Source organism: Pleuronectes platessa, chromosome 5, assembly GCF_947347685.1.
Source record: "Pleuronectes platessa chromosome 5, fPlePla1.1, whole genome shotgun sequence".
Lineage (NCBI taxonomy): Eukaryota > Metazoa > Chordata > Actinopteri > Pleuronectiformes > Pleuronectidae > Pleuronectes > Pleuronectes platessa.
Window position 1 is genome coordinate 5,218,643 of NC_070630.1, and position 25,765 is coordinate 5,244,407.

The window sequence follows — 25,765 nt, forward strand, 5'->3', positions numbered from 1 at the left end:
CTGGGCGAACAAAGGCCATTTGATCCCCCTGCTCCGCACACAGACCGACCAAAGACAATGTGAGCTTTGCAATTAATTGAGAGAATGGCAGGCTATCGACCGGTGCCAGCCGCAGAGCGTGGAAAGAAAGGAAGGTGTGTGGCGGCAGCAGCCTCTAGCGGAGGAAGCCTCAGTTACTTCATCCTCTCATCCCTGCTTCTTTGTCCATCTCCTGTTTCTTGCATTAGAACAACTTTGGGTACTGGTGTGCAATTCTAATTTAGTAAGTAATGTAAAGTTGAATATGGTCTAAAAATAACACTTATTATTATTATTGTCACTATAAACCAGTATGAGTGAAAAGCTATGATAGTTTGCTTCTTAGGTTTCAACCATGATATTTATCCTGCAGCAGATCTCCCACAAGAGGCTGATGGCAAGAGCTTTTATTTTGATATAATAATCCTCGACTTTATCTGCTAGTGAGACTCATAGAGTTTCTTGTTGCCTTTTAATCATTCCACCAATTTTTAAGCCGCTTATCTGTCAAATTCTCATTGATCAGACAATCCCCCAACGTTCCATTCATAAAGAGATGAGCACAGCGATAACACCCTCAGAGAACGAATACATTCCTCTAGGCATGGAAACAGGGACAGGCTCCCTGTGAAGTAGGGGCAGGGGGGGGGCAAACAGCTAGTTCAAACTTACATGAATGTTTACTGAACTTTTACACAGCGTCTGCTCAAAGGGTTTTGATACTGTTAACATGTATTTCCCCTAAAAAACGTTTAGAGTTCAAATCTGATCAAAACCGACACGTTGTATTGGGTTTTGGTTCTAAATAAATAGGTTGAAGTTATGCTTTTAAACTGAGTTAAAGGACTAGTGAATATTCTGTCTTGTAAGCATGAGCTAAACTCACTCTAGGGACAAAGGTTTTTATCTGACAAAGCTTCTCTGTTCATATATTTTACTAAAGTGTCTGATGTTGAGATTCTTGATAGAAGGGACAATAGGATCATGTTCATCTAAACCCCGAGCACCTGCCGTGTGGAGACCATCTGAAGTGAGAATGAAACGCACCTGCTCCAGGATCGTCTTCCTCTTCTTGGTGTCGGTGACGGCCGACAGCTGCATGTCCCCCATCTTCTTCATCTTCTCGTCCATGTCGATCTTCTGCTCCAGCTTCTTCATCTCGGCGCGAAGCAGCCGCACCGTGTCGTCCCGGTGGTGCTGCCGGGCGACCGCGGTGGCACAGGCCGAGTGGATGGCCGTGATCCAGTTCTCCAGCTCCGTCTGGCTGCAGGTCTGCACGGGGACAGACGACAAAAAGGTCAAACGTTGTTCAGCAGCACAGCAGCTCATTGACATTCAGAATTAAAAAAAGCGGTCTTTTCAGTCACTGCTCCTGTGTTGATTAAAAATATTTTAAATAATGCAAAGCCAGGATTTAAAAGGATGAGAAGGAAAAGAACCCAAAGGGAGGTCAAGGTCATGTTTGGCTACAGGATCATTTTGTAATTCTCTAACCTGGAACAGAAAAGCATCCCCCAGGGAGTTGCTGAGACAGAACACAAAGTCCTTTTTGGGATGCTCCGGCACGGCCTGGACGATGCTGTTCTCCACCCAGATGGCGTGCTTGGGGATACTGTTGTTGTCGATGCCTGACCCGCCGTCAGTCTCGTAGAAGAACAGCGTGCAACCTGGAGAAACCAAAAAAATAATGTATGACTTGACCACAGTCCTGCTGACACAGATTTCTAGGAAAGAATAAGAATGATGCTTGTTTTTAAAGGCCTAGATTTGCTCAGGCAATTTTATTCTGCTCTCCAGTGGCCAACCTTAAGAAGTGCAGCATGGCTGACTAATCACCAAGACAGGCATCGGGATCATTACAGAGCTGATTAGATTTCGGGCCCAGTGAAGTGGCAAAACAATTTATAATGGGGTTTGTAATAGGCCAGAAGTAAAGCTTGTTTTGACTGAGCTTAGACAATAGATTTTAAGTATTTCTCAATGAGCTACTGGGATGATGGAAGAACCAACCTTTCAGGGAAACCCAGTAACTCTTCCACTTGCGCCGTGTGGCCGACTCCACCTTCTTGTTCTTCTTATGCACGAGGAAGTTCTTGACGGCGAGCCTGCCGGCCTTCCTCACCATCCCCTGGGCCACGCTCAGCAGCTGGTCGGACTGGTAGGCGGAGCTCATGGTGCTCTGCTCGTCGCTCAGGGCGGAGCCGGCCTCCTCCAGGCTCTCCGTCTGGCAGGAGCTCATCTCCAGCTCCTGGCGAAAGTTCTCGTACACGCCCTGCACGCACTCGCTGGCCCCGCCGCCGCTGCTGCTGCCGCTGTCGCTGCCGGCGAACATGCCCCTGCCGTGGGCCGAGCACACGGAGAAGGAGGCCGACATGGTCTTGTAGCGTCTGGACTGGTGCTCCGGCTCCACGGTCACCCCGTCGATCCCGCTGTCCTCGTACTCGCTGCCCTCCCCGGCTGTGACATCCTGCGATGTGGTAGAAGCACAAGACAGGTGAGACGGCATGTCGGCCACGTTTTCTTCATCACTGTGACCACAGCTCCCACCCTCACAGACGCCTAAGCCGTCCCTGCAGATGCAGGATGGAGCCATTCTTGAAAAGCAAACATTCTTGCAAACACTGAGTGTAGCGGCCTAACGAGAATCCACAGCTTTCTTAATCCCGAGGGCCTCCTCAAAACTAATTACTGGCGGCTAAGCAAAGCGCCGGGTGCTGTGCGAGTGCAGCCTGCCCTCCCTGTGGCACCGCGGGGTCTGCCCTCTCCTACCCACAAGGCCAAGCGCTCCTGGGAGATGAAGGGGGCTACTCCGAACATGGTATCCCCATCTAGTCACATGACCCAATCATGCGCTCCAGAGCCCCATTCACCGGGGGCCGACGGTGCCCCGCAGTGACAGGGCCACCAAACACGTTTTACTGTTACACTCTTCCATAGAGCTCCCCTCATTATCATGACAAAAGGCCGAGGCATTTCAGACTGGGAGTGACTTTAGGTTTTCCCACCCCCACCCCCCCCCTCCATCATCGCAGTCTCTCCCAAGAAAAACAACAGTTTCATCAGGACACAAGATTTCTTTCTTACACTTAATCTGTTTCAGCAGCCTATTATCTGTGAGGTGAAAGCAGCAGAGGAAATGCTTCGACAGAGTGAGGAGGGGGTGCTGGGGGTTGGGTGCTGGGGGTTGGGTGGTGGTGGTGGGGGGATGGTCTTTATTCGGTGATGCCACCACATTAAGATTCTGCACAGCTTTTCATACTCCGTCCAAAAGACGAGCACAGAAAGGAGCCGTGACAGTTCAGGACCCTGACACTTCACTATTAAGAGGGCACCAAACAGTCGAGACACTGTTCACATATTCATGAGTGTAGAAAATGAATTGTTGCGTCTTTTTATGAACTTTGCCTTAAATTTAAATGAGTTTATTGATGGCGTCAAAATGGATTTGCGCTGAGTCTTACCTGTATGGTCTTCGCCCTCCTGCCCTGCATGCTGGCACAGATGGCGGCCTGGTGGCTGCTCAGGCCTTCGGACAGGCAGTGGGAGCGCCGGCAGGGAAGGGTGTACGCGCCGTAACTGTTGCCGTCCTCCTCTGACGGCGAGAGCCTCTTATCGTCCTCTCCTTCCCTGATAACCCGGTTGGCGTCGTGCCACTTGGCATAGCGGCCGTGGGGCAGCCTGCGGGCAGGGCTCTTCTGGCTGTACAGCTCGTCCAGGGAGTTGGCCCTGTCGGTGGAGTCCGTGGGGCTGGCCTGCAGGTGGCCTTCACAGTCGGTAAAGTCTCTCTCATTGGCCGGGTCGATGATTTCCTCCGTGCTGGTCAGCTGCTCCTGGCTGAGGTCGGACAGGGAGAACTCCAGGCTGTCATCTCGCCACATGTCAGCAGACTTCGACCGCTTCTTCTTGAAGATGATGGTCTCCTTGGTCCCGTCCCGGGTCTTCTGGAGGTACGTCACCTCGCCCGTGTACACGTCCTCGTCCTGCACCTCCTCCGCTGTGGCCCCGGGCAGGGTGATGTGCATCGTGTTCATGTGCACGGAGGGATTGGCCAGGTCATTGTGGAAGGACACGGGTCGCAGGTTCATGGCCACGCGATCCACCCAAATGGGGCTTCCGAAGTCGGGCAGGACATTTGTCTCGTTGAAGGGTTCCAGGCCGTGGTCAGCCAGGGACTGTGGGATGCTGGGAGTGCTGCTGGAGCGCGTGCTGGTCTCAGAGTTCCTGTGCTCTATCTTCCCGGATGAGGCGTGTCGAGAGCGCCTGCTGGACTGCTTGTTGGAGATGCGGAGAGACCGAGACATTTGCTTCCGTGACAAATAGCCACGCTCGTTACCGTAGAGGCCGTGGTCCCCATGCTGACTCTCGACATTCCCCATGATTCAGAAGCTGAGGAGAAGAAGACACACAGCTTGAATCAAGTTCTTATCTAGAAACGACTTGTCAGATATCAAGTACCATGCATGTTCACCTACCTGCAGGACTGTAGAGAGTTTTCTGGCATTTTGCTCGTCACTGGATCTTCAGGCGGTTTGGTCCCAGAGCTGCTGGTTCAATCCACAAAGCTCTGAGAACAAGAAAACACGATTATCTCATGTGTCCTTTGTATTTAGTTTATTATAATAGCTTAACACCGGCCCATATTTTTTTAATAATCAGCAAATATTCACTCATGAGTTTATGCAAGTCAACTTTTTCTCACAAAGACAGAGCTGTTTGTGTTATTCCCCAGAGTCCTGCATACCAGCCAGAAATCCGGGGATACAAAGAGGAGTTCGATGAAAACAAGACGGAGCATTTATTAACTGGATCAAAGATTTAAGAAGCCTCCCAGAAACCGAGGAGAACACATGGCTGCCTGATCCTGAGTTTAACTCGTTGTGTGTCTTCATAATCCAGTTTTAACTGATCCAATCTCAGCCTGTGATTATATCAGTTTTTCTTCAACAGTTCTTTTTTAGTTCGCCATCGATCAAATCTCATTATCAATCCCAGTATCGTCAGGATTTCAGTTTGACTGGGAATGACTCATCAAAACCACAGAGAAAGTCTCCAAAACAACAAGATGGACATTCAACTAAACTTAAATTCTGCAAAAAAACATGTTTTCCCCGTCCTGGAGATGGAGGCTGTTTCGTTGGAGCTGCACTAACACCACCCTCTGCCTGACAGGAGAAGGGATCCGCTCAGCCACTCTCACCACGCGGCACTGTGGTCGTGTGAAGTGGAGGGGACGTAATGACAGTATGAGCACAGTGACAGCCTGAGTGAACAGGAGCTATTCAGGGCCCGAGCGAACCGTCCATATAGTTGTTGTTATTGTCCGGTCTCCGGCTCTATCTCCTGCATTAGAGACGACAGGGAGCAAGAAAGGCGAGTGTGTGTGTCTGTGTGTGTGTGTGTGTGTGTGGGGGGGGGGGGGGGCTGATAAGTTTTCACCATAATGCACATTTGTGCACCCGCCCTCGGGCCGCGCAGCCTGCTCCAACAAGGCCCCGCTCCATGCCTTGGGACCATCACCAGATGGGACAGAAGATTAACCAACCACACTGTGGCTGTTGTTCCTGCTGATGTGCACTCTCCTCCTTTCAGGACAGACCCTTTGGGTAGGGGGGGGGGGGGGGGGGGGGGGGTGCGAGGCTGACGCAGAGGAGTGGGAGCCCAACCTACTGCTGCCACTGCTGCTGCATGTGCTCAGGCTCACTGTGAAGAGGGGCGTTGCATAAACTGGAGCTGACCCCGTTTCTCTACCTCATGTTGCTCCCCCCCCCCCCCCCCCCCCCCCTTGTTTAGCTCACTCATCACCCCTCAGTGGTGCTGCAATGCTGATGGAAGTCCATTTATTTTTCATACAACCCTGCAGTTTACTGCCGGTTTCGTTCAATCCTGTTCGGGGCAGAGGAAAAGCTCAGAGGAGGGTAAAGAAAAAAGGAGACCTGGAGCAGGAGAGGATGAAATGCCAGTGCGCTCATTTGCAGGAAGCGATATTCACCGAGGGACAAAACAGTCACATGTCACGGGCTGCTTCCAGGCTCGTTGGTATCCTTTCCCCACACAGAGCAGATTTAAAACGTGAAAGCTTCAAGGCTCAGAAGATGTTTCCAGAGTGTTTTCAACCTTGAGAGCTTCATAGAAGTACAAGCATCTCTTTGGACAGGTCCTACAGTCGCTGTCTGTGGACGAGGTCTCTGCTTCGTAGGTGACCTTTGACCTCTCACCCGCTCTAGATCTGCTCTCAGTGGTTTCAATGTTAATTTGATGTGAAATTAGCCAGAAACTAATTAGTCAGTTTCAAGCAGAGACGAGGGGCTTAAGTAGCAGAGGCGTTGTTTCTTCGGTCAGTCCAGGTAAAGACAACCCGCTGGGCCGTGACCTTGGATTTTACATTCGTTCAGGCCTGAAATATGTGAATCCGGTTGTTACTGCACAATAAATCCTACCATTATTGTGACTTCACATTTTCTCTCAAAAGGACGAGTCCCATTTAGATTCAAAAGGACAGAATCAAAACTGATTTGAATGGAGGGGGGTAAAATCAAATAATGCTTAAACTCATGAAAGCAAAATCAGATCAGTGGTCCAGCATAAGCAAATCTACTCAGCCACTATCGAATCAGCACAATCACAAGGACAACAGGTCAGTGGCCTTGTTCGTAAGTGGAATCAAAATGCATCTTTGGTGATCGGATCACAAGTGGAAAGCTTTATGTATAAATTTTGGAAACAGGCCATTTACAATTGCGACCTAAAATACCATTTCAACATAGAACAAAGGCCAAAATGTATAGAAAAGGTTTATTTTTGAGCAAAATACTTGTCGAACTCAGATTTAAATCAGTTATTATTATTTGCTTTTAGTTTATTTGGTATAAACAGATACATAAACAAACTGCAAGCATCTTTTCAAAGCAAGTATCAGTGGTTCTAGTAGCTGCTGATTTCCAACACCCGTCTGTAGAGGAGGCTTCTGTGAGAACAAGGATATAAAACCAAGTTCTGTGAGATTCAATAAATACACACAGTTCTCACAGCGCTACAGAGAAGTACAGCATAGAGATAAAAATGAGACAAACTCCAGGAAGATATAAAAACACACATCAGTCATAACAAAGTTAAAGTTCTGCCGAGTACATCCCTCCAATAAGGCCACACAGTCTCCTATGAAACCAAATGCACTGGATCCAGATTTGTAGTTGGAGAAATATCAGTGACCTCAAAATGCCAGATCCCCCCACCCCCCCTCCTCATCAAGTCCATTAAATAGAGACAAATATTGAAAGACGGAGAAAGTTTTGTAAAAAGAACTTTAGTAATGCATTCAACTTTAAGTGTCCTGGTCTTTCACAGAAAAGAAGCCGTCAGAGCAGGTTTTGCAGAAAACAAACTTCAAGCTGTTAAACTGCTGCAGCTCCACAGTCTATTCATTTAAACCATTATTTTCACAATGTAAACAGGCAATTCACACACTTTTTCTCAAATAACGGGGTCATTATGTTTCCCAGCGTTTGAGTTTTACAGAATATCCGAAGGCAGCGTTAAACTGGCCTCGGCTGTGCACACCGTGTTCTCTACTGCTGCTGGAATCCAACATCCACTCTTCATTAATACACAGAGGAGAAATGCCAGTGTTGTTACAGATGTTCTCCACCACTGGAACACCCAGTGGGTTTCATCTAATGCCTGCAAAGTTAACGCTGCCGCCTGTCCCAGCATCACCACCGTCCTCCCTCATACACAAATAACTGGACGTCAACAATTAGGCTGGAAAATGCCCCCCCCCCCCCCTCAATTTGACAGTGTGACAGCCTAAGTGGGTCGCAGGAGCTTTTTTCAGTGGGACGCATGAGGGAACTGGACACCGAGACTGGGATGATTTATCTGTTACGAGCCTCCTAATGAAATACATGACCACAGGAGATTCCAGCCACCCACAGACCAGAAGGAAGAATCGTTTTTATTGTGACTCCAGATCAACAACAAAATCAGCTTCATGGGGGGGGGGAAAGCACAGACATTCACAATATAGCCACCCGGGGAAGTTGTAAACAATCAGAACATAAAAGGCTGCGTCCAAGTGAGAGAGAGAGAGAGAGCGATGGGCAAACGTCCAATTCATAAAACCCGGTTCTCACGTCAGCACAAATTGGGGATGACACTTTAATTTGCTTGTCACTGTTAATGCCAAAAAAAGATTATTCTGAATTCTGGAGATTACTCATCAGCTATAGGACGCTACAGGTTCATATTTCTTCTGTTCTCACTCTGTAACAGTCTGTAAATGGAAAAGAACACAGAGGTTCGGGATTTTGATCGGTCTCCACTGGACGATTTATGGCAAGAAAGACTCCACAAAATACTAATGGAGACCATTAATATCAGAGGACAGAGCCGGAACATAAACGTCTCCTGTTCTGATTTATGTCAGCGCTGCTCTACTTCACAATGATGTCGAAGAAACCTGACACTGTTTTGGGTTCGTGTTCAAATTTCCATTCTGCGTTCTGAGGGGGTTTTGTCATTCCTGAAATATGTGACAGGTAGATTTAAAAAGGGGCTTTGAGTCCATTTAAGACGACTTTAAAGAAAGCCCCGCTTTCATTTGAGGAATACTTGGGCCTGTTGGAACAGGAAGAAGGGGAAACTGCCCCCGACTCCCACCTGCTCTGCTTCTCCTCTGGATCCCCAAGGACAGAGAAGTGTCAAAATGTTTAAAAGGGAAACAATGAGGATTCTTGCACCGAGGCCAAAATCTGACTTAAGACTTTAAAACACGAGGTAATTACAGTGTGAAACACCTGGTCGCCCAGTCCTATACTCATGAGATCCATTAAAACCAATTCAAACTCACGATGCACTAAATAAAACCTTGAATAAATAAAAACCACTGAAATCAGATACGACAGAAGAAACACACAAAGCTTAAGTTTGTCACAATCTGATTTGGTCTCTTGTCTTAATCTTGCCCAAACAATCCTGTTACTTAACCAGGCTCCACTGGTGAAAGGCAAGAATGCACCGTGTCGACTAGTTACAAGCTCCAACACACAACCCTGTAATCTGAACACTCCAGTCTCCTGAGATAATGACACAGGTAGTCGCAGGGAGGAAGAAGAGGAGGAGGAGGAGGAGGAGTGGTGGTGTAGTGGGGGGGGGGGTTACCACTGAAAGACGGCCTTCAGCACAGCTCACATTTCCCTGCTGATATAGAGTCATATGCTTCTTTGCTAGTGGAAATAACAAACAGCAATCGCTTGTTCTCATGACTCACTTTCTGCTCCCGAGTGTGTGCACGGCTGTGTTCAAGACTCGATGAGGCCGGGGGGGCGGAGGGGGGGATTAAGCGTCAGCATCCTCTTTCCATGAAAAACATCCGCAGCCGAGCAGTATTTATTTGGGATGTTGGTGAACAGAACAAGCACTTCCTCCAGACTTAATAGCTCCTAATAAAAATAAATAAAAACTCTACGCCACTGTCACGTAGCCAAAGAGTGTTTTCTTCCTGACTTGGAAACAGCAGCCGGAGAAACTCTGAATAGTAAAACAGCTGGAAAACCAACAAGGGCTTTCAGTGACAATCAGAGCAGCTTGACTCGTGTTGGAATCGCTTTGTGCCGAGTCGTGGCACCGAATGGATCATGAAGCAACAGGCTAGCCGGGGTTTTGGTGCATCCAGCCAAGGTTTATACAACCAAACTCAAAATGTGGAGAGAATACAGCATTTGGAAAAACTGGGCAGGTTATAGTAATCATAAATAACTGCCATGGATTAAATACGTTTCTTTAAATTGCATTAAATGCTCATTTTATCCATGTAAATGAATTTGTGATGAATAAAAGTATTTGACGTCCAAGGCAAATTTCCCACGTGGGACAATAAAGGTCTGATAATGTTCATATCTGACATTTTCAACTGCAATTCTGCTCATAACAGCTGCATTTAGACAGAAGAGGACACAGTGCAGTTGCAAAGAAATCATTTTAAACCACATATTTCAGAAACAAGTCAGTGCAGAATGGACCTCACGTCTCTGAGGACAGGCTCAGGTGGTCGTGTGTTATGAGCCTTGAGACGGACGCCAGCACACATCAAGCAGAGCGATGGCCGACAGTCCAGCTGGTGAGGGACCCGGTGGCTAGACAGAAGCAATCGATTGTGGACGAGATAAACACCGAAGGTAAGATTGGCTGTTCCACTTGGAATTTTGAGAGTAAAAGTTATAAAATGATTAATAAAACTGCAACTTTATCTAAGAACTCTCAGTGTTCTCAGTCCTAAGAAGACCTGAGCACTGAGTTCAGGCGCCTGCAGGGGAGGCAGTTCCTCCTTTTACCCTCAAAATGTTTCATATTCAACTCGAATGTGAACAGGGAAGAAGCAGATTTACCAATAAGTATATTTTTTATTATCTGGCATACAGTATTTTGCATGGTTATCTAAATGTCCTGATCTAGAGCCACTAACTTGCGTTAAAGTTGTTTTGAAAGTATTCAGTGTTGAACTTGCCAGCTCTGGCTGTGGAGCCTGTGTTTTGGCAGCAGCTGGTGTTTAGCCCTGTGACACCTTTGTCGCCTCCAGTGTTTTCTCTGGGGCCATCGCTGTGTGCAGAGGTCACTGCTGCTTCGGCTGCCCTTTTAAGCTGTGAGGGGTTCGTGTAGAGCAGATGCTGCAGGTTTCGTTGAGTCAATAAATCTTTTGTTCACTTTTTAGGTCTGGAAGAAAAGTCTAGAGCTTCATATGGTAAAAAAATCATGCTTACTGGGGTTTATTAGAAAAAGTGAATTTCTGTCTCTATCCCTTTTTGTTATTGCTTTTATTCCTTTCGTTTACTTTTTATGTTCGTTATATTTGTGCTTTTACGTGACACAGAATCGTTTTTATTTAATCCTGTGTCCACTTTGTAAACCCTGTCTTTAATATTAATTGTGTGCATTGGGAGAGGCAGCAAATGCTATATAAACATAAAATCCAACATGTATACAATAAGTTGCTTTGATGTCTCTCTGTACTCGTCCACGCCGAGCGAAGAAGATCTTAACTTCTTTCATCTTCATCATCACTGCCAGAAACGTGCTCGTCCACAGCCGAGGTGCTATCAGACCACTTCCTGCCTGTGGCTCTTCAGCTCCTCGTCCACGAGCCTTTGAAGACTTTAACCAGCTGTTAATTGGAGGGAGACGTCAGCCGCAGACCACTGCTGAGGACAAATGGGGGGAGGGGGCAGGTTGTGGGTTTTCGGTGATTCCCCCTCACTACAGTTCTGCGTGGGGGGGGGGGGGGGGGGGGGAGGGATCTGTGCTTTTTCAAAGTAGACTTTTGCTTGTTTTTGGTTTCACCAGACAGACGACTACATTAGAGCAAATTATGACTCGCTCAAATTATAGGGCAGCTGCAGAAAAATGTTTTTGGGAAACTTGCACCTGAACCACAAATGAATCCTGATGAGTTTGTTTGATAAATATACGATCCCCATATTATCACCTCTGATGTTTCACAGAGTAACTTGATTAAAGCAAATGTTCTCTAAATTATCCCTTATGTCATTCTGTCATCTGTTTAAACTTCCTTTCTCTAAACCATATATACACTCCTCATTTTGTTAACATCTATAATAATCATGTAGGATAGAGTGATAATTCCCCTTAACCCTGCTTCAAGACCTGTAAATTGTAACTTTGTGCTAATTTAAGCTGATTTGGATACAAGAAAACGTTTTTTTAAAAGCCCCTTAACCTTAACCCTGAAAATATCTAGAAAATGTGAAACTTCAATCTGAGGCTGAAGAGGAAAAATGCACCTCCAGCCAGTGAGCATGATCACACATGAGTTCAGGCCTCTTACAGTTAGTAATGCAAGTATTAATGTGGGAAGAGCATGACAGGACTTTGTGTAATGGAAAGAAAGAGGGGGCTGCGGTCGCTGTGACCAAATATCACAACCACAATCACCAGAGACTTACACGTTGACCTTCTCAGAGGCTGTAACTGTCACTGCCAGTGAAAAGGTCTCCCCTGGCTACACGGAGCATCAACACTCATCTGCCTTCAGATATTTCACATTCCAGACTCACAATCCACTCCTCCACGCACTCCACTCGAATCCCCCCCAGCGCTATCCCCCCCCCCACACACACACACGAGGGGCAACTGCGCCTGACGCTTTTATGATTATAGATCTGTGATCAATGGTATCAGAGCTCGGACGCCCTGGCTACCAAAACACCATCTAGTGTTATGCAAGTTTTAAGTTGCAATGGCAACCTTGAATATAATCCACCAAGCACTGGCCCAGACGGTGAACATGGTAAAACAGCTGGAAGATGAAATCAGATATTGGTGGAAACGGGGAAATTCACAATATTGTCCTAAAGTGTCAAATACACCAAAGAGATTTTGTGTCAGTAGAGCTGGTTTCAGACCAGCACTGAACCCCAGGGCTTGATGGGAGAACACAAGTGTCCAAGTGGCTGCCCCCCTCCCCCCCCCGCCTAGGAAAAGAATGTCCTAAGAAGACGATGTGAGAACCCAGCAAAAGATCCTCTGCCGTGAGCAAGTTGGTGTTTCTGTCACGCAACAGACGCCAACAATTAAAACAAAAAATAATATCTGCGTACAACACTTAGAAGACATGGTTAAAGGTGCCCGGAGAGCTTTTGGGAATACCGGCCTACACAGTGTTCAGGGATCTCTGTGTTGTTCACGTGTGAAGGTCAAACTCCAGAGAAAGTCCGGAACCAGACATCCTCCAGAGCTCAAGTCCGAAAACAGCTTTTAGAGATTTAAAACGTCTGTGCTCCATTATATTTTTCTAAATCCTGTGTGAGGGCCCAGCCTCCCTCTGAGCCCAGCTGGCTTTGTGATCTTTTTGCATTTGAAGAAATTCAAATTTAATCAAACGTCCTGCTCTCATTCAGCAAAGCCGGCAATGCCACAAAGAAAGCGCTGAATGGTCGTTGATGCCTTCTGAGCAGAAGCCCGTGCACCCGGCTGAGCCATTCACCTTCCCATCCCCGTGTGACAGCTGACTGGTCCGTTCCTTTGCTGGCAGCAGAATAGACACAATGCAGAGGACATGGAGGAGACGGGATCCTGCATTGGAAATCTGCTTCGCTCAGGATCTTCCTGCACAGAGGCAATCGTTTGCTTCCAGGTCAGCGAGTGGAGTGGCTTCGGTTTGAGTGTTTTTCCTTTTATGTGGCACCACAAGTACAGACACACGATCCAAAATCCACTCGAAAACCCATCTGGGTCAACGTCAAGGTCCAATCCTGTCAGTTTGATTCCATATTTAATGGAGGAGGAGGAGGAACACACATGGAAGGTTGTGTTGCAAATGCCTATTTTTAAAAAAGGAGAATATGTCTAGGACTCGGAGATGATGAAATTACGTGACACCTGTGTTCCGTCATCCTTGAAGTTTCCAAATGAAGTTCAATCACTGAGAGAGTGTCTCTAAACCACGTTGCATCATTTACAGGTAACGTGTGCTGAGGAAATCTAAATCATATCTCTGGACTGAGCCCACCGAGAATCCTCCCTGAGCACCACCTCAACCGTAACACCCCTGGAGCTCCCGGCTCGCTGCTGCTGCTGCTGCTACACGGTGCACTGAGGCAGAGCCGAGCTGGATACTGACACACATCACTGCACCGATCTGGGTAGAAAATACATCCACTCCTTCAAGTGGTCGTGATGACAGCTTCCAGTGCTGGGCCTCTTTCGTTGCCACGTGATAAACATGTCACAGAGAAGACATATTTCTGCTTTTAACTGGGTTTTTAAAACTTGGTGATAAACTGAGTTATCGTGCAAAGCAGGGAGACACACATTTAACAGGCACTGCTGTGGTGCAGAGGTAATACTAATGATTCCTTTATAATTAGCAGTACTAGTATCCACGCTTATGTATTATCACTAACTACTATACCCATCTTTGGCAAAACATCTTTTCTATTTATAAAATGCAGGAATATCATAGCTAATTTAGAGAAAGTTAGTACAGATTAACGTTATGTCAGATATAGTGGTGTAGATACTGTTAAAATTCAACTGTCTTATTTTGAATTGACTACAGTTCCATGCTCAGGTTCCTTTCAAATGTTTGTGTCCCTGTGTTCTAGCAGTGCATGATCACCACATCATTAACTGCAGTAAATCCACTTCTGTGTGTTTCTACTTCTGAAATCATAACAAAGGAAGATATATAAAGGTATAAACCAAACTTGAAGTCTGCATACATCACTTAATATTCTTTCTATTATGACACAGCTGATCAAATATTCAGTGACAGTCATTCAAAAAATGTGAATGTCAGCAAAGAAAACCACGGGCGGCTGAAGATCGTGCAGCTCCACATGTTTAGACTGGGGGGGGGGGGGTTGTGCATTTCAAATGGGAACAAATTTACATACAACACACAAACAACTTTAACAACTTAACACATGGGTGAGTGCAGGTTATTTATAAAGCAAAGATCTTATTCTATATAATAGGACTGCTTCAGAAGTTGGCTTTGCAGCCTGTTCCTACGTCTGTCTGTGATTGAGCCTGCAGCAGATTCCACTGAGTTTAAATTAGTCTCATTTAACCGAGCAGCTAGAAAACCCTGATTGTGGATCTGCATGTGGCGTCATGCTGAATCCGGCTGCACATATAGTCTGACTTTCATACTGAGCTAAGTATCTGGAAGACTCACGTAATCTCAGATAAACATCGGCTGGCCGGTAAATCTACAATATGGCCTTTGTCCCATTATACACTGCGGCGTTCAATTAAATGAAGCTTATGACACAAGATCGTGCAAACCAATCAGGGGCTCGTTCTTTTTCACGCTAAGGAGAGAAAATGTTTGGTTTAAATTTAGATCGAGGAAAAGGGTCCCATTGCATGTGATTCAATATAAATCTTATTATAAAGGCTGCAGAGTTTGTGTCTTATTAGAAGTCGCTTCTGTCATAACAGGAGCATTGTCAGGACCGAGGAGCCTGAAAGCTGGGGCCTGACCTCCTGTCCCACTAAGCCGCGAACGGTCAATACATTTCCATAACTATGACACCAGATGACCACTTCTCACCCCTCTCCCCACGGCAGGAGTCACACAACAGGCTTTCCAACACAAAGCTGGAATTTTAAATGAACTCACACGTCATAAAGTCCCCCTGCGCCCCTCCAGGATGCACCCTGGGAATTCTCCTTGACTTTGACCATCTCTCAAATTTGCAATTCATCATCTCTCCTCTTTCTTGGAACCTGCCAGCACCGGCCGCTGCTTTGTCATTACAACGACAACAGACACAAGCTGCATTGTCCGCGTCTGACGCTGAATGGGGAGCAACACAATGGCTCGTGGCTGCCTGCAGTTGGAGGTGAAGTTGTGTCCTACAGGTACACACATGAGGTGGCAAACCCCACCCTAAACACAGGCTGTGAAGACCCCAGCAGCACACACACATAAATACACCAATTTCTAAAATAGGTGCATGTGAATGGAAACTAATGAGAAAAACAACATGGTGAGAAGATGAATCTTGGAAGAGACTTTACTCCAAAAAGCCCAAACCCTGATTTACAGGAGCTTCGGTTGCATCTGACACATTTAATTACAGAGAAAACTAGGCTTGCAGAAACACACATAAACATTGACTCAGTGTGTGTCTGTGTGTGTGTGTGTGTGTGTGTGTGTGAGACTAAAAGCTGTTTTAGCACCTCTTCTGCAAAGCGGGATTCGAAGAGCTGGAAAGCCATTTGTCTCCTCTATCTGCAAACATACAACACAACACCGGTGCAAAGAGGCAAAATAGGATAAACTTACCTCTCTGTGCACTATGAGCAAGTGTCACTCCTTCCTTTTAAAGCCACAAGAAAATCCCAGGCATCACTAAAGGCAAAATCTCAAGCTCCACATGAGGGGATGATTGATACTTCTTGTGTCCACAGCAGACTGACTCCTGTATGCAAGGATGAGTTGAAGAACTGAGGGAGGAAGGGAGGGGAAGGAAGGAGGGAGGGGGTGTGACTGTTTGTAAATCTCCCCTCCTCCTCAATCTCCCCTCCTCCTGCTGCTGCTCCCGACTCTTTCACACCCTCCTTGCTCCCTCCTTGCTCCCTCCTATAATTCCACCCCCCCCCCCTCTCTCCCAACTACAAACCTAGTGCCAGCAGGAATGTGTGTTCCCTCCCTCGTCTCCTCCGTAATTGCCCCTCCACTCCCAGAAGAAAAGCATCATGTTTGCACAACATGTCGCAGAATTTCTTATTGTAAAAATTTGTTAAACAGAAAAAAAGGAAAGTAAGATGAACTAAATGAGATTAACAGTGATATTCCAAGTTTAATCTGGATCAGTATAAGATTAAATGTAAACGCAACATAATTTAATGCCGAGACAGAAACAAATTTGAAATCAACGTCTCTACTTTCTGGCTTAAAAGAAAACAATCCATCATTTCTAGGGGAAAAATAATCCAGCTGATTGTCTCTTTGCCTGAGAGGTCGGAGCCTCAATGTGTTGCAGTGCATATTTAGGAGAATTCAGCCGCAGCCCAAAATGGACCTGAGAGGCTGGGCTTGTTGTTGTCATAGCACCAGTGATGTCGTGTGGCTATCACGTCAGCAATGACAGCGGCGCCTGCCCTCGATGGAACCGGCAGCAGGGACCGGGGGGGGGGGGGGGGGGTGGAGGGGGAGGACGGAGGAGCGATGGGCACCAAGACGTCTGTTCAGCTGCAGCTCTGCATGCATGCACGGCAGAAAAGAAACAAACCCAGAGCTAATCAAGGGTGTGCACGACCACGCAGAGCAGAGGCAGAGCAGAGGCAGAGCAGAGGCAGAGCAGAGGCAGAGCGGCGTTTATCTCAGAGGAGTCCGCTGAATTGAAGGGGAATTGCCAATGTCTAGACTCTGTGATGACTAGGACCAAAATAAAAAAGGCACTCAGCACCGTGGGCAGACCGGCTTCCTCTCGATGCAACTTCATGTCCTGCCAAGGTTGTGACCCTGATATTAAATGAAACCACTGGGGCTGTGTAGTAAAAAGGCAGGAATGTCCGGTCTGCAGAAGGAACCAGACACAACAACCCGAGCGCCTATCTAATCTCTGAGCTCGATTGCACACAGGTAATCTGTCAGGAGAACTGATTTATTTGATTTGATTTGTTGACACGTGGTCCAGTGACATGAGCAGACTTGGAAACACAGGCTACAGTCTGAAGACCTGATATCAGGGTATTTCCTGGAAGGAGCACGTTTTTATAGAAGTAACTGAAACCCAAATATTTAACTTCTGATAATAATCCTGTAATATTCTTATTAATTTAATAAGTTTGATGAATGTTGAACTTTATGTTTGCTTATGCTACGTGACATGAGATCTGCTTATCTCCTCGCCCCCCCCCCCCCCCCCCCCCCTCCAAAGAATTCTTGGATCAGGCAGCAGTGCAATAAAATGTCTATCTAATGCTGAATCCACGTCTGCGCTCACCACAGGCATTTTAGAAATGTAGATTGCTCTGCTCAGAGTTCAGCTAAACAAACACCACTTTCTCATCACCGCCACCGGGGCTATTACCCCCCCCCCTGATTCAGGATCTGATTGAGCCGGACGTCCAATACATTGACAGGGCCGTTCAATACCGCGGGGGCAATTGGGCAAGTGAGACTATGGTAACAGATCCGCGGCAACACTTTGGACTGCTGATGCTGTTCAGGTGTCACAACCAACTGCTATCGCTGCCAATCACCTTCAGGAGAACACACAGAGAAACAGCTGAAGGCGGTGGGATGACAGAAGTCCATTAGTCTGGAGTTACAGTGAGTTGTCCGACTGTGACGCTTCACAAAAACAGCAACGACATCAATATCATTGTTTGGATTAGATATTATTTTGTAATTACAAAGATTTCTTAAAAGGCTTCTAAGATATAAGAGAACTTATCAATAAAACAACTTAGAATGATCTTAAAACGAAGCATTGTTTTAATGGAATATGTAAATTCAGACTTTTACAAAAGTTAAAATGAACTCTGCTTTCCCCAGGACGCCCCTCAGCTCCTGCTTTATTTCTGTACGTGTTGAAGCCCCTGCCAGTAAAAGAAAACAGCTGATTCAGTCACCACCGTTCACAGCAAGGACAGTGTTCTTTGTTTACGGTGAACTAAATAAGTTGTGTTCCACAATTAGAGCCGTGACGTGCATCTGTCCCGCTCCCTTCCCCTTTACACAGACCTCCCCTGCAGGCAGAACAAACAACTGCTTCCATTCTGTGTTCGTACCTCTGCTACACAATGGTCCGACCGAGTGAAGGCACAGCATCCCCATCCCCCCCGCCTCCAGCAGACTGTAAAAGAGCCACTAGGTGACTCATTACCCCCCCCCCCCCCCCCCCCCCCACCCCCCCCACCCCAAAACCCAGTTTGAGCGTCAGTGTGATTGATTTCTTCAAAACAAATTTCTAAACCTGCCATTTTTAGGGAACATGGAGATTTGTCACATAACTCCTTGATCATTTGCTCTGAAGTGAGTGGACGGGCCACTTTCTGAAGGAGCCCCCCTGTTACATGTCTTGAAAGCTAAATCGCATCGTCCCCCCCCCCCCCCTTTTTAAATAAAGGTCAGTTAATAATTGACTACACACTGCTTTATTACAACAATCCCGAATAGACCACAGGGCGATACTTCAGTCGAGATGATGCAACTGTAATGTTGAAGCCTCTGTTGTGTAATGGGTTAAAGTGAACGACTATATACGAATGGGGTGCAGTCAACGCAAAGACACACACAAAGCTAATTTCAATACAGGAGGTCGAGGCCAGGACTGTAGAACAATACAGAACAATAAAACTATTACTAGAAAGAGAAGCAGGTCTATCCCCGACCGAGGTGATGTGAGGTCAATGTGCAGAACACTTTCTTGTCTCACACCAGTGAAATCCTCAATTAACATACAGGAGATGAGCATTACCCACAAGTAAACATCGAGATGTAGATTCAATAACTTTGTTGTTTGTGGATTCAAACCTTATTGTCACGACTGTCCACAAAGCCACTGGTCCATACGTACAAGCACTCACTTTGAGTGTGCAGCGTCTGAATCCACAACAACAGTGAAAACGGAATCCATCACCACAAGGGTTCACTTCTTTATTATCCTGAAGGTCTCGACAATCACAACAGCACAGCCCCCTCGTGCCCATCGAAAAAAAAAAAAATGATCCATTGTGCTGCAAAAGGAACAGCGTGTACGAGTGATATATCAAAAAAGAAGAAGCAAGTATTATGCAAGACATAAAAGCAGTAACCCTGAGCCCGGGTAGAGATCATTAGTGGAGGACCCAGTGCTCTCCTGCAGTGAGGAGCCTCTCCAGACTCGACATCAAAGACGTCAGTACAGAGAAGGAAATCACTCAGAATGCGGAGAAGAGGCTGGAATTGATTGGTCAAGACTCAATCCAGGCAGCGAAGGTGGCTCTCAAATATTAATTATTAAAGTGTTCTCCCCTTAAAAAAGCTGCCGGGGGGGTCGAGTCAACTGCAAACTTAAACCAAGACATGCTGTTAAATGACACGTCTCCATTGCTTTAACAACAATTCAAATAATTGTATTATTATATCATTATTTTGATGTTGGTTATAAGGTTATTATTTATTGTATTAATACACTAGTCTTTGGGAAATAGTGTAAAATGCCCATTACAATTTCTATGAGCTTATGGAGATGGCTCATTTTGTCCAAATCCAAATTTGAAGAGGTTGTAAATCAGTGGAAACACTAACTACTGAATACACATTCTATCAATTTACATCAATAGTAAAATAACCTAGATACTGTAAATACTTATATAACTTTCAAATCAAATTTAGCGAAGTCTTATACTCGCCATTTTGATCTATATCATTAAGCAGCTCCTCATTTAGAGGTTCAACTGTGGACCCAGAGTAACTGACCATCGTTACATATCAAAATCACCTTAAGCAAATAAAATATACCTGATGGTTTTAAAATAAGTCAAAGGCTACATCCACACTATTAAGTTTCCGTATTAAAATGAAAACAATCTCCATCGAGTGCATACTGATGTAAACAGGAAGCAGTGTGCTCTGCAACCGGGTGCTTCATTGCAGAAAAGGCTACGAACCAGGAAAGACCCGTGATTTCCTTCCTGGTTTGTGGTCCAGGTGGAAATGTTCCTGAAGGTAAGTGATAGAGATGCTCGTTGTTTGTTGTCCGTGTCCCACTTACCTCTGCCCGGCGAGTCGTGACTGATAAGATCCAATCAGGAGGCGAGTATGGAAGCCAACGTCACTGTTTCCAAAAGTCTCCATTTCTGCCCATCTAGAGTAAAACAAGGCAGAGTTTTCAAACTAAAATGGGGACACAAGAGTTTCTTAAAGCCTCTGAAACCCTCAAGCTACTGTGGACTCGAGGTGTAAACACAGTCTGGACATAACCTTACTCGAACCCATGGTGCATAACCTTAGCAGTTTAGTGCACTTAGTATCTATTATTCATTAAAAACCCACGAGGCTCTATCGGCCACGTGAAGCTAATGATCATCACGATGTTTGATTCCGACGGCCGGTCATACATTCCTGCTCGCAGCTCTGAAACAGGAGGAGGAGCAGAGCACTGATGAGGCCTTTTAATGCTCATCTGTCATGTCTCTCCAAGCCCCGGGGCCATTGTGGAGAGCGAGTATCAGAGTGCTACTGAATACCATCCACTAGTCCACAGATACAGAACACAGCCGTGACCTGTGGATAACCGGAGGATCGGCTCCAGAGTTTACCCAGAGTTTGCCTTTGACACATGCACAAGACAGCGGGAGGTTTTCTCCACAGACGCATTTAGATATTCAGAGATTCATCAACCCCCCCCCCAACTAGATCGGGGTGAATCCAGTGCAGGATGCCTGGATTTCTACCTACATTGTACCAGGAGGCCAGGTGTTCACACGTGCACCTCCTCTGCAGAATATACGATAGGAACCTCAGAGTTCAGTGCATGTCTGAAAGCAGCTACACTATTTTGGCCTCCCACCTTGGAGTTGCAGTAGCCAACTGTAAATGGAAGAGAATCTTTTCAGAACTCATCTTTCTGAGGCTACTAGAACCTCAAAGGAGGCTTTGAAGCTGGAGTCAATACACAACAGTGACGGAGAGTCTTGTTCATTCTTGGGGAACACTTGTTTACCAGTTTCCAAAAGGTGCGAGCCACAGCCACAGAATACACTTCTTGACTTTGAGGTGAATACTTATTCAGGTTTGTAATAATTCATAGGAATACTACGCCTGAAAGTCAAGCTGAGATTCAAACCTTGTTTCCAAGGGTTAGTGGAACACAGAGTGCATCAGTGTCACTCTAACGTGCAGCTCTGCTAGAAGGGACGGCCTCTGGAACACATCTGGCAACAAACCCTGGCAAAGAACCGAGATGCTTTTCTTTCCAGATTATGCTGATTGTCAGCACATCGTGAATTCATCATGACCTCACTGTCAGATGCTGGAACACGTGGCAGCCTCCAGTCTTCTGCGATTCTGCAATAAGTGAGACAAATATGCTAAAGCCTCTTTAAATGCAAGTGATATTTTCAAGAAGGGTTTTAAAGATTCGGTCAAATTCCCGTCCTAGCGGAACACGATCCAGAATGAAACGACAGACGTGGACAATGTGACAGATTGTGGAGAACAACGGGATTCCTCTGTTCAACTTTCCAAAGATGGAGGAAGACAGACGGATACAGCAGCACATCAATAGTCCTCTCTAATGGAGACAGATGTCCTGTCAGGAGGAAACAAGGGAGCGCCGAGCCCGGGTCTGAAACTCAATACAACATGGATGTAAACAGAAGTTGTCCTTTATCCGTCAGCTTGAGCCGGACAGGGAACAAAGACCCCTCAGTGTCACAATGTGATTATATGAAATGTGCTCTGAGAAATTAATTGGATAACATTATTTCTTCTTTATGACAACATGGAGTCTGTCTCAGTCGGATACAACACAATCTGGTGTTTTGTGCAGAAAGAGAGTTGATAATTGTCACAAGACAACAACTCTGGCAATCAGTCAGTGGAAACTACACTGTGCAGATGAGACCACACACAGCTGCAGCATCAGCACTGATGGGAGGGCTGCTCCATTGCAGGATTTGTATGGACGAAGGCCAGACTCCTCCACATCGTTTAGAACAGCGAGGCCAATCCTTTGGTTTCTGCTGTAAACTGAATCCATTTGCATTTTAAGATCATTCAATGGATATTAATTTGAGCTTTTGTTTCCTGGTATCTACATCTAGATGTGTTTATTAAGAACAAAGACTTGTTTTGGTTTAACACGCTTGCCTTTTGCTTTGGAGTAGTAGCCAACAGTGAAGGGAAGACACTATTTACCTCAACCTCAAAGGAGGCTTTGAAGCTGGAGTCCAATTCACAACGGTGCAGGTGAGTTGGCGTAATTTGTGGGGAGCACTTGTTTACTTGTTACTCCCAAGATGGAGGCCACAGACGAGACTGTTTGACTTTGATGTGAATTCTGATTTAGGCTTGTAATAATTCATGGGAAATCCCCGTGTCTGCACTGTTGAAAGTCGAGCTGAGAATTGTAAAAAAAGAAATGCTCTGCTATCTGCGTGAGCTCAGGGTTAAACCCACTCGTTCTTCAGCGGAGCAGAAACACCAGAACGTGTGAGTGACAGATGTTTCTTGTTGTGCAGCTGTTGCCTTTCAGATCGATTGTTTGAACAATGAAACGCTCTGAACGTCTTCTCTTGTTTTTAGTCTCGCGTTTCACCTGCGACGACAACATTTGATGTTAAAAAGGAATAAACCTGGAGACCAGAGAGCTGTCAGGCAAACCAGTTTGAAGCTGGGAAAAACAAAAGGAAACGTGTTCAAAGGCATTGCACACACATTTGGGCAAAGCCACTATCAGAACCTGGGAATGTCCTGAAGATGAAAGAAGCTGTTGGTGAACCGGGAAACACACACAACAACAGCAGCGGTAAATTACACAAACCGTGACCTCACCACCAACGGGCCGGACTGAAGGTATCACAATCTAATTTAAAACATCCACATCACAAGATGCAAACCACTCATCAGCAGTAAGGATCAGAATTCAAATGTGCAAAAGTAAATCATTACAGACATGAGCCCCAAAAGCTCAAGAACAAGGTTTTATGAATTGATGAGAACAAGTTTAACCTCCACAATCTGATGAGAGCAAAAGGATCTGCTCATGATCCAACACATACGAGCTAATCTCCTGGAGTTTGCCAGGAATCGGGAATATTTAGGGATTCACGATGGTATCAGCAGCAAGAAATTAAAAGTCTACACAAACTGGAGGAACTGAATCACGGAGCAAGACGATGACTCAGGAAACCCAGCCAACACAAGAAGGGGCTTCATCGGGGGGGGGGGGAAGAGGAGACTGGGGGGAGAGCGGGGGGGGGGGGTCAGATAAACATCCTAAAACCTTAAAACATACAGTTTACAGGACATTTTTTTACAGGATATAAAGCAGGGGGGGGGAAGCCAATCGTTGACACTTAGTCGATGACTTCAATGATTTCTCTCCTGGTCAGCTGGCCCATTGATCAGGTGATTGTATCAACATCACAAATATTGAGAGGTTAAGATTAATTTCTAGGATTTAATGGAATAAAATAACTCAAAACTGGAATCTGTCTTTGACCAGAGCTTCAATTCAGTTTCAAGAAACTCAAACACCACTCAAACCCAGAGTTTGTTCAAATATTTAAACAGCTTGACCAGTTGGATCTAACTGGACAGTGGAGGAGTATATAGAGATAGAGATGTGGTGATTTAAATGTTAAAGCCTAATGGGACAGTAAGATGGTATTTTCATTTCCTGCTTTGTGTTTGTGCTCCAACTTCTCTGCTGAATATTTCCACAACAGCCCAGCTCTTCATATTTGCCGACTTGTTCTCTCACACACACGACCATGTAAACCAACACAGGGCTACAAGTGATTCAACTCTAATCCAACAAGAGATAGAAGAAGTCAAACATTGTGCAAAAACACACAAGTCATTTTGGCATTAACAATTCATAACACAGATTTTTTACACAAATCCAAACCACTCCGAGTGATACAGTAGTTAATGGGGAGTTTGTGTTGGTATGAATGGTCTGTGTTGGTGCCATCACACTGAGCTCCGCTAGCTATTCAAGCAAAAACACTAGACTGTCTTCAGTATTTACTTTGCGCCTCTTTGCAAATGAATGGAGAGTTATGTGCAAGTAGGATGGAGATGAATAATTCACAAAGACCACTTACCGGGGTTAAACTATGCGCATGTGAAGAAATCATCTGTGTTTGGTCGTACACTTGGGTGCACGCATGAGGAACAAAGTCGTGCTCTGTGCAAAAAGCCAACAAATTACCATGTGAATGTGTGTGGACATTCTTTCATGTGTTGCTACAACAGTGGATACGCTGCCTCAAGTTGGTCTGACATCGGAGGTCTCTGATGCAGAGTTTAAAGAGTGTGGACGCAAGCCAGGGGCTGGGGTGGGGGGGGGGGGGGGGGGGGGTTGGAAGACCAGTTACAACTCGACAAAGACACACACTCACACAGAGGGTGAGGTCCCTGTGCAGGCATGTCACACAGGTGGGCTCAGGTTTCCACCCTGAGGACACATCACTGAACACCGAGGACATTCTGCTGGATGTCTTCTTCACTCAGGCTGCTGCAGAAGGTCATGACCTCTGCAACCCTGCGAGTCCTCCACAGAGTGATTCACAGCCGTCATCCAGTGCAACAACTGTCCAATTCAACAAGTGTGAACTTAACAAAAGGGTAAAGGTCAAATATATTTTGGCAGAACAGGTGCTGGAGGTATCAATTGAGACAAACAGTGGATATTTGATGCTACAAATTTGACTTGGCACCAGATTCCGTCGATGGATGATGAGACTGTGTTGCTGCAAAGGTCCCACTAGACTCAACCATCTGGTTTCTAAATAAAGTTTAACACTGATCTCAATAAAGTTCTGAAAATGACAACGACATTCTATTAGAGCATCATCTGCACTACTGTTTAATTTTCCCTCTGGCACCACTTCATTGGTTTATATTCTAACTCTTACTTTATTTAATAGTGCAAGATACATTTTTCATCTATTAAAATGTCAAAACAAATCAATACTAACAATTTATTATGTTTGCTTTGTAGATAGTATTGCTATCGTTTTACAGGTGTTAGTATTGATATCCTCTTTATTACTTTGAACTGCTCTGTGCTGTAGCATGTTCCCTGTCCTGGGACTAATGAAGGAGTATCTCATCCTGACAGAATGTTATAGATCACATATCTTTTCTCTGAGGTCCAAACCACCTTAAGGTAAATGCAGACATATATATATATATATATATATATATATATATATATATATATATAATGGATTGTTTTGTGGAGCATACGGGTCAAACTGGACAAACCACAAACACCAGCTGCTGCCTGAGAGAAAGCTGCACCCTGTGCCTCCGAGCACTCAAATCTACATGTGTCACTTGGAAGGACACATTGCAGGAAAAACAATTAGAGCAAATGCTGCCTAAAGGAAAATATTAGTCAGCAAAAGAGACCAGCCCAGCCCATAAAAATGCTGACTTATGAATAAAGATATACCATTAGAAAACCAGTGGTAACCTGCACAGTACCACCAGTGGAAAGTCACCTCTGCAGCCTCCAGCTCAGGATGAGCACCATCACCAGTGGCTTCTGCATGACAG

At 45.7% G+C, this 25,765-nt stretch overlaps 1 protein-coding gene across 1 annotated transcript in view; it reads right to left on the reverse strand.

Annotated features, from left to right (window-relative positions):
- LOC128440115 (rho guanine nucleotide exchange factor TIAM1) overlaps positions 1 to 15,962 on the reverse strand; it is a 34,340-nt gene extending 18,378 nt beyond the window's left edge. The window contains exons 1-6 of the mRNA XM_053422713.1: positions 15,824 to 15,962; positions 4,491 to 4,582; positions 3,480 to 4,404; positions 2,029 to 2,485; positions 1,513 to 1,685; positions 1,066 to 1,290 (exon numbers count right to left, since the gene is read on the reverse strand). Coding sequence (XP_053278688.1) covers positions 1,066 to 1,290; positions 1,513 to 1,685; positions 2,029 to 2,485; positions 3,480 to 4,394 — 1,770 coding nt within the window. The 5' untranslated portion in view covers positions 4,395 to 4,404; positions 4,491 to 4,582; positions 15,824 to 15,962. The remainder of the gene's footprint in view (positions 1 to 1,065; positions 1,291 to 1,512; positions 1,686 to 2,028; positions 2,486 to 3,479; positions 4,405 to 4,490; positions 4,583 to 15,823) is intronic.
- Between the last annotated feature and the right edge of the window lie 9,803 nt (positions 15,963 to 25,765).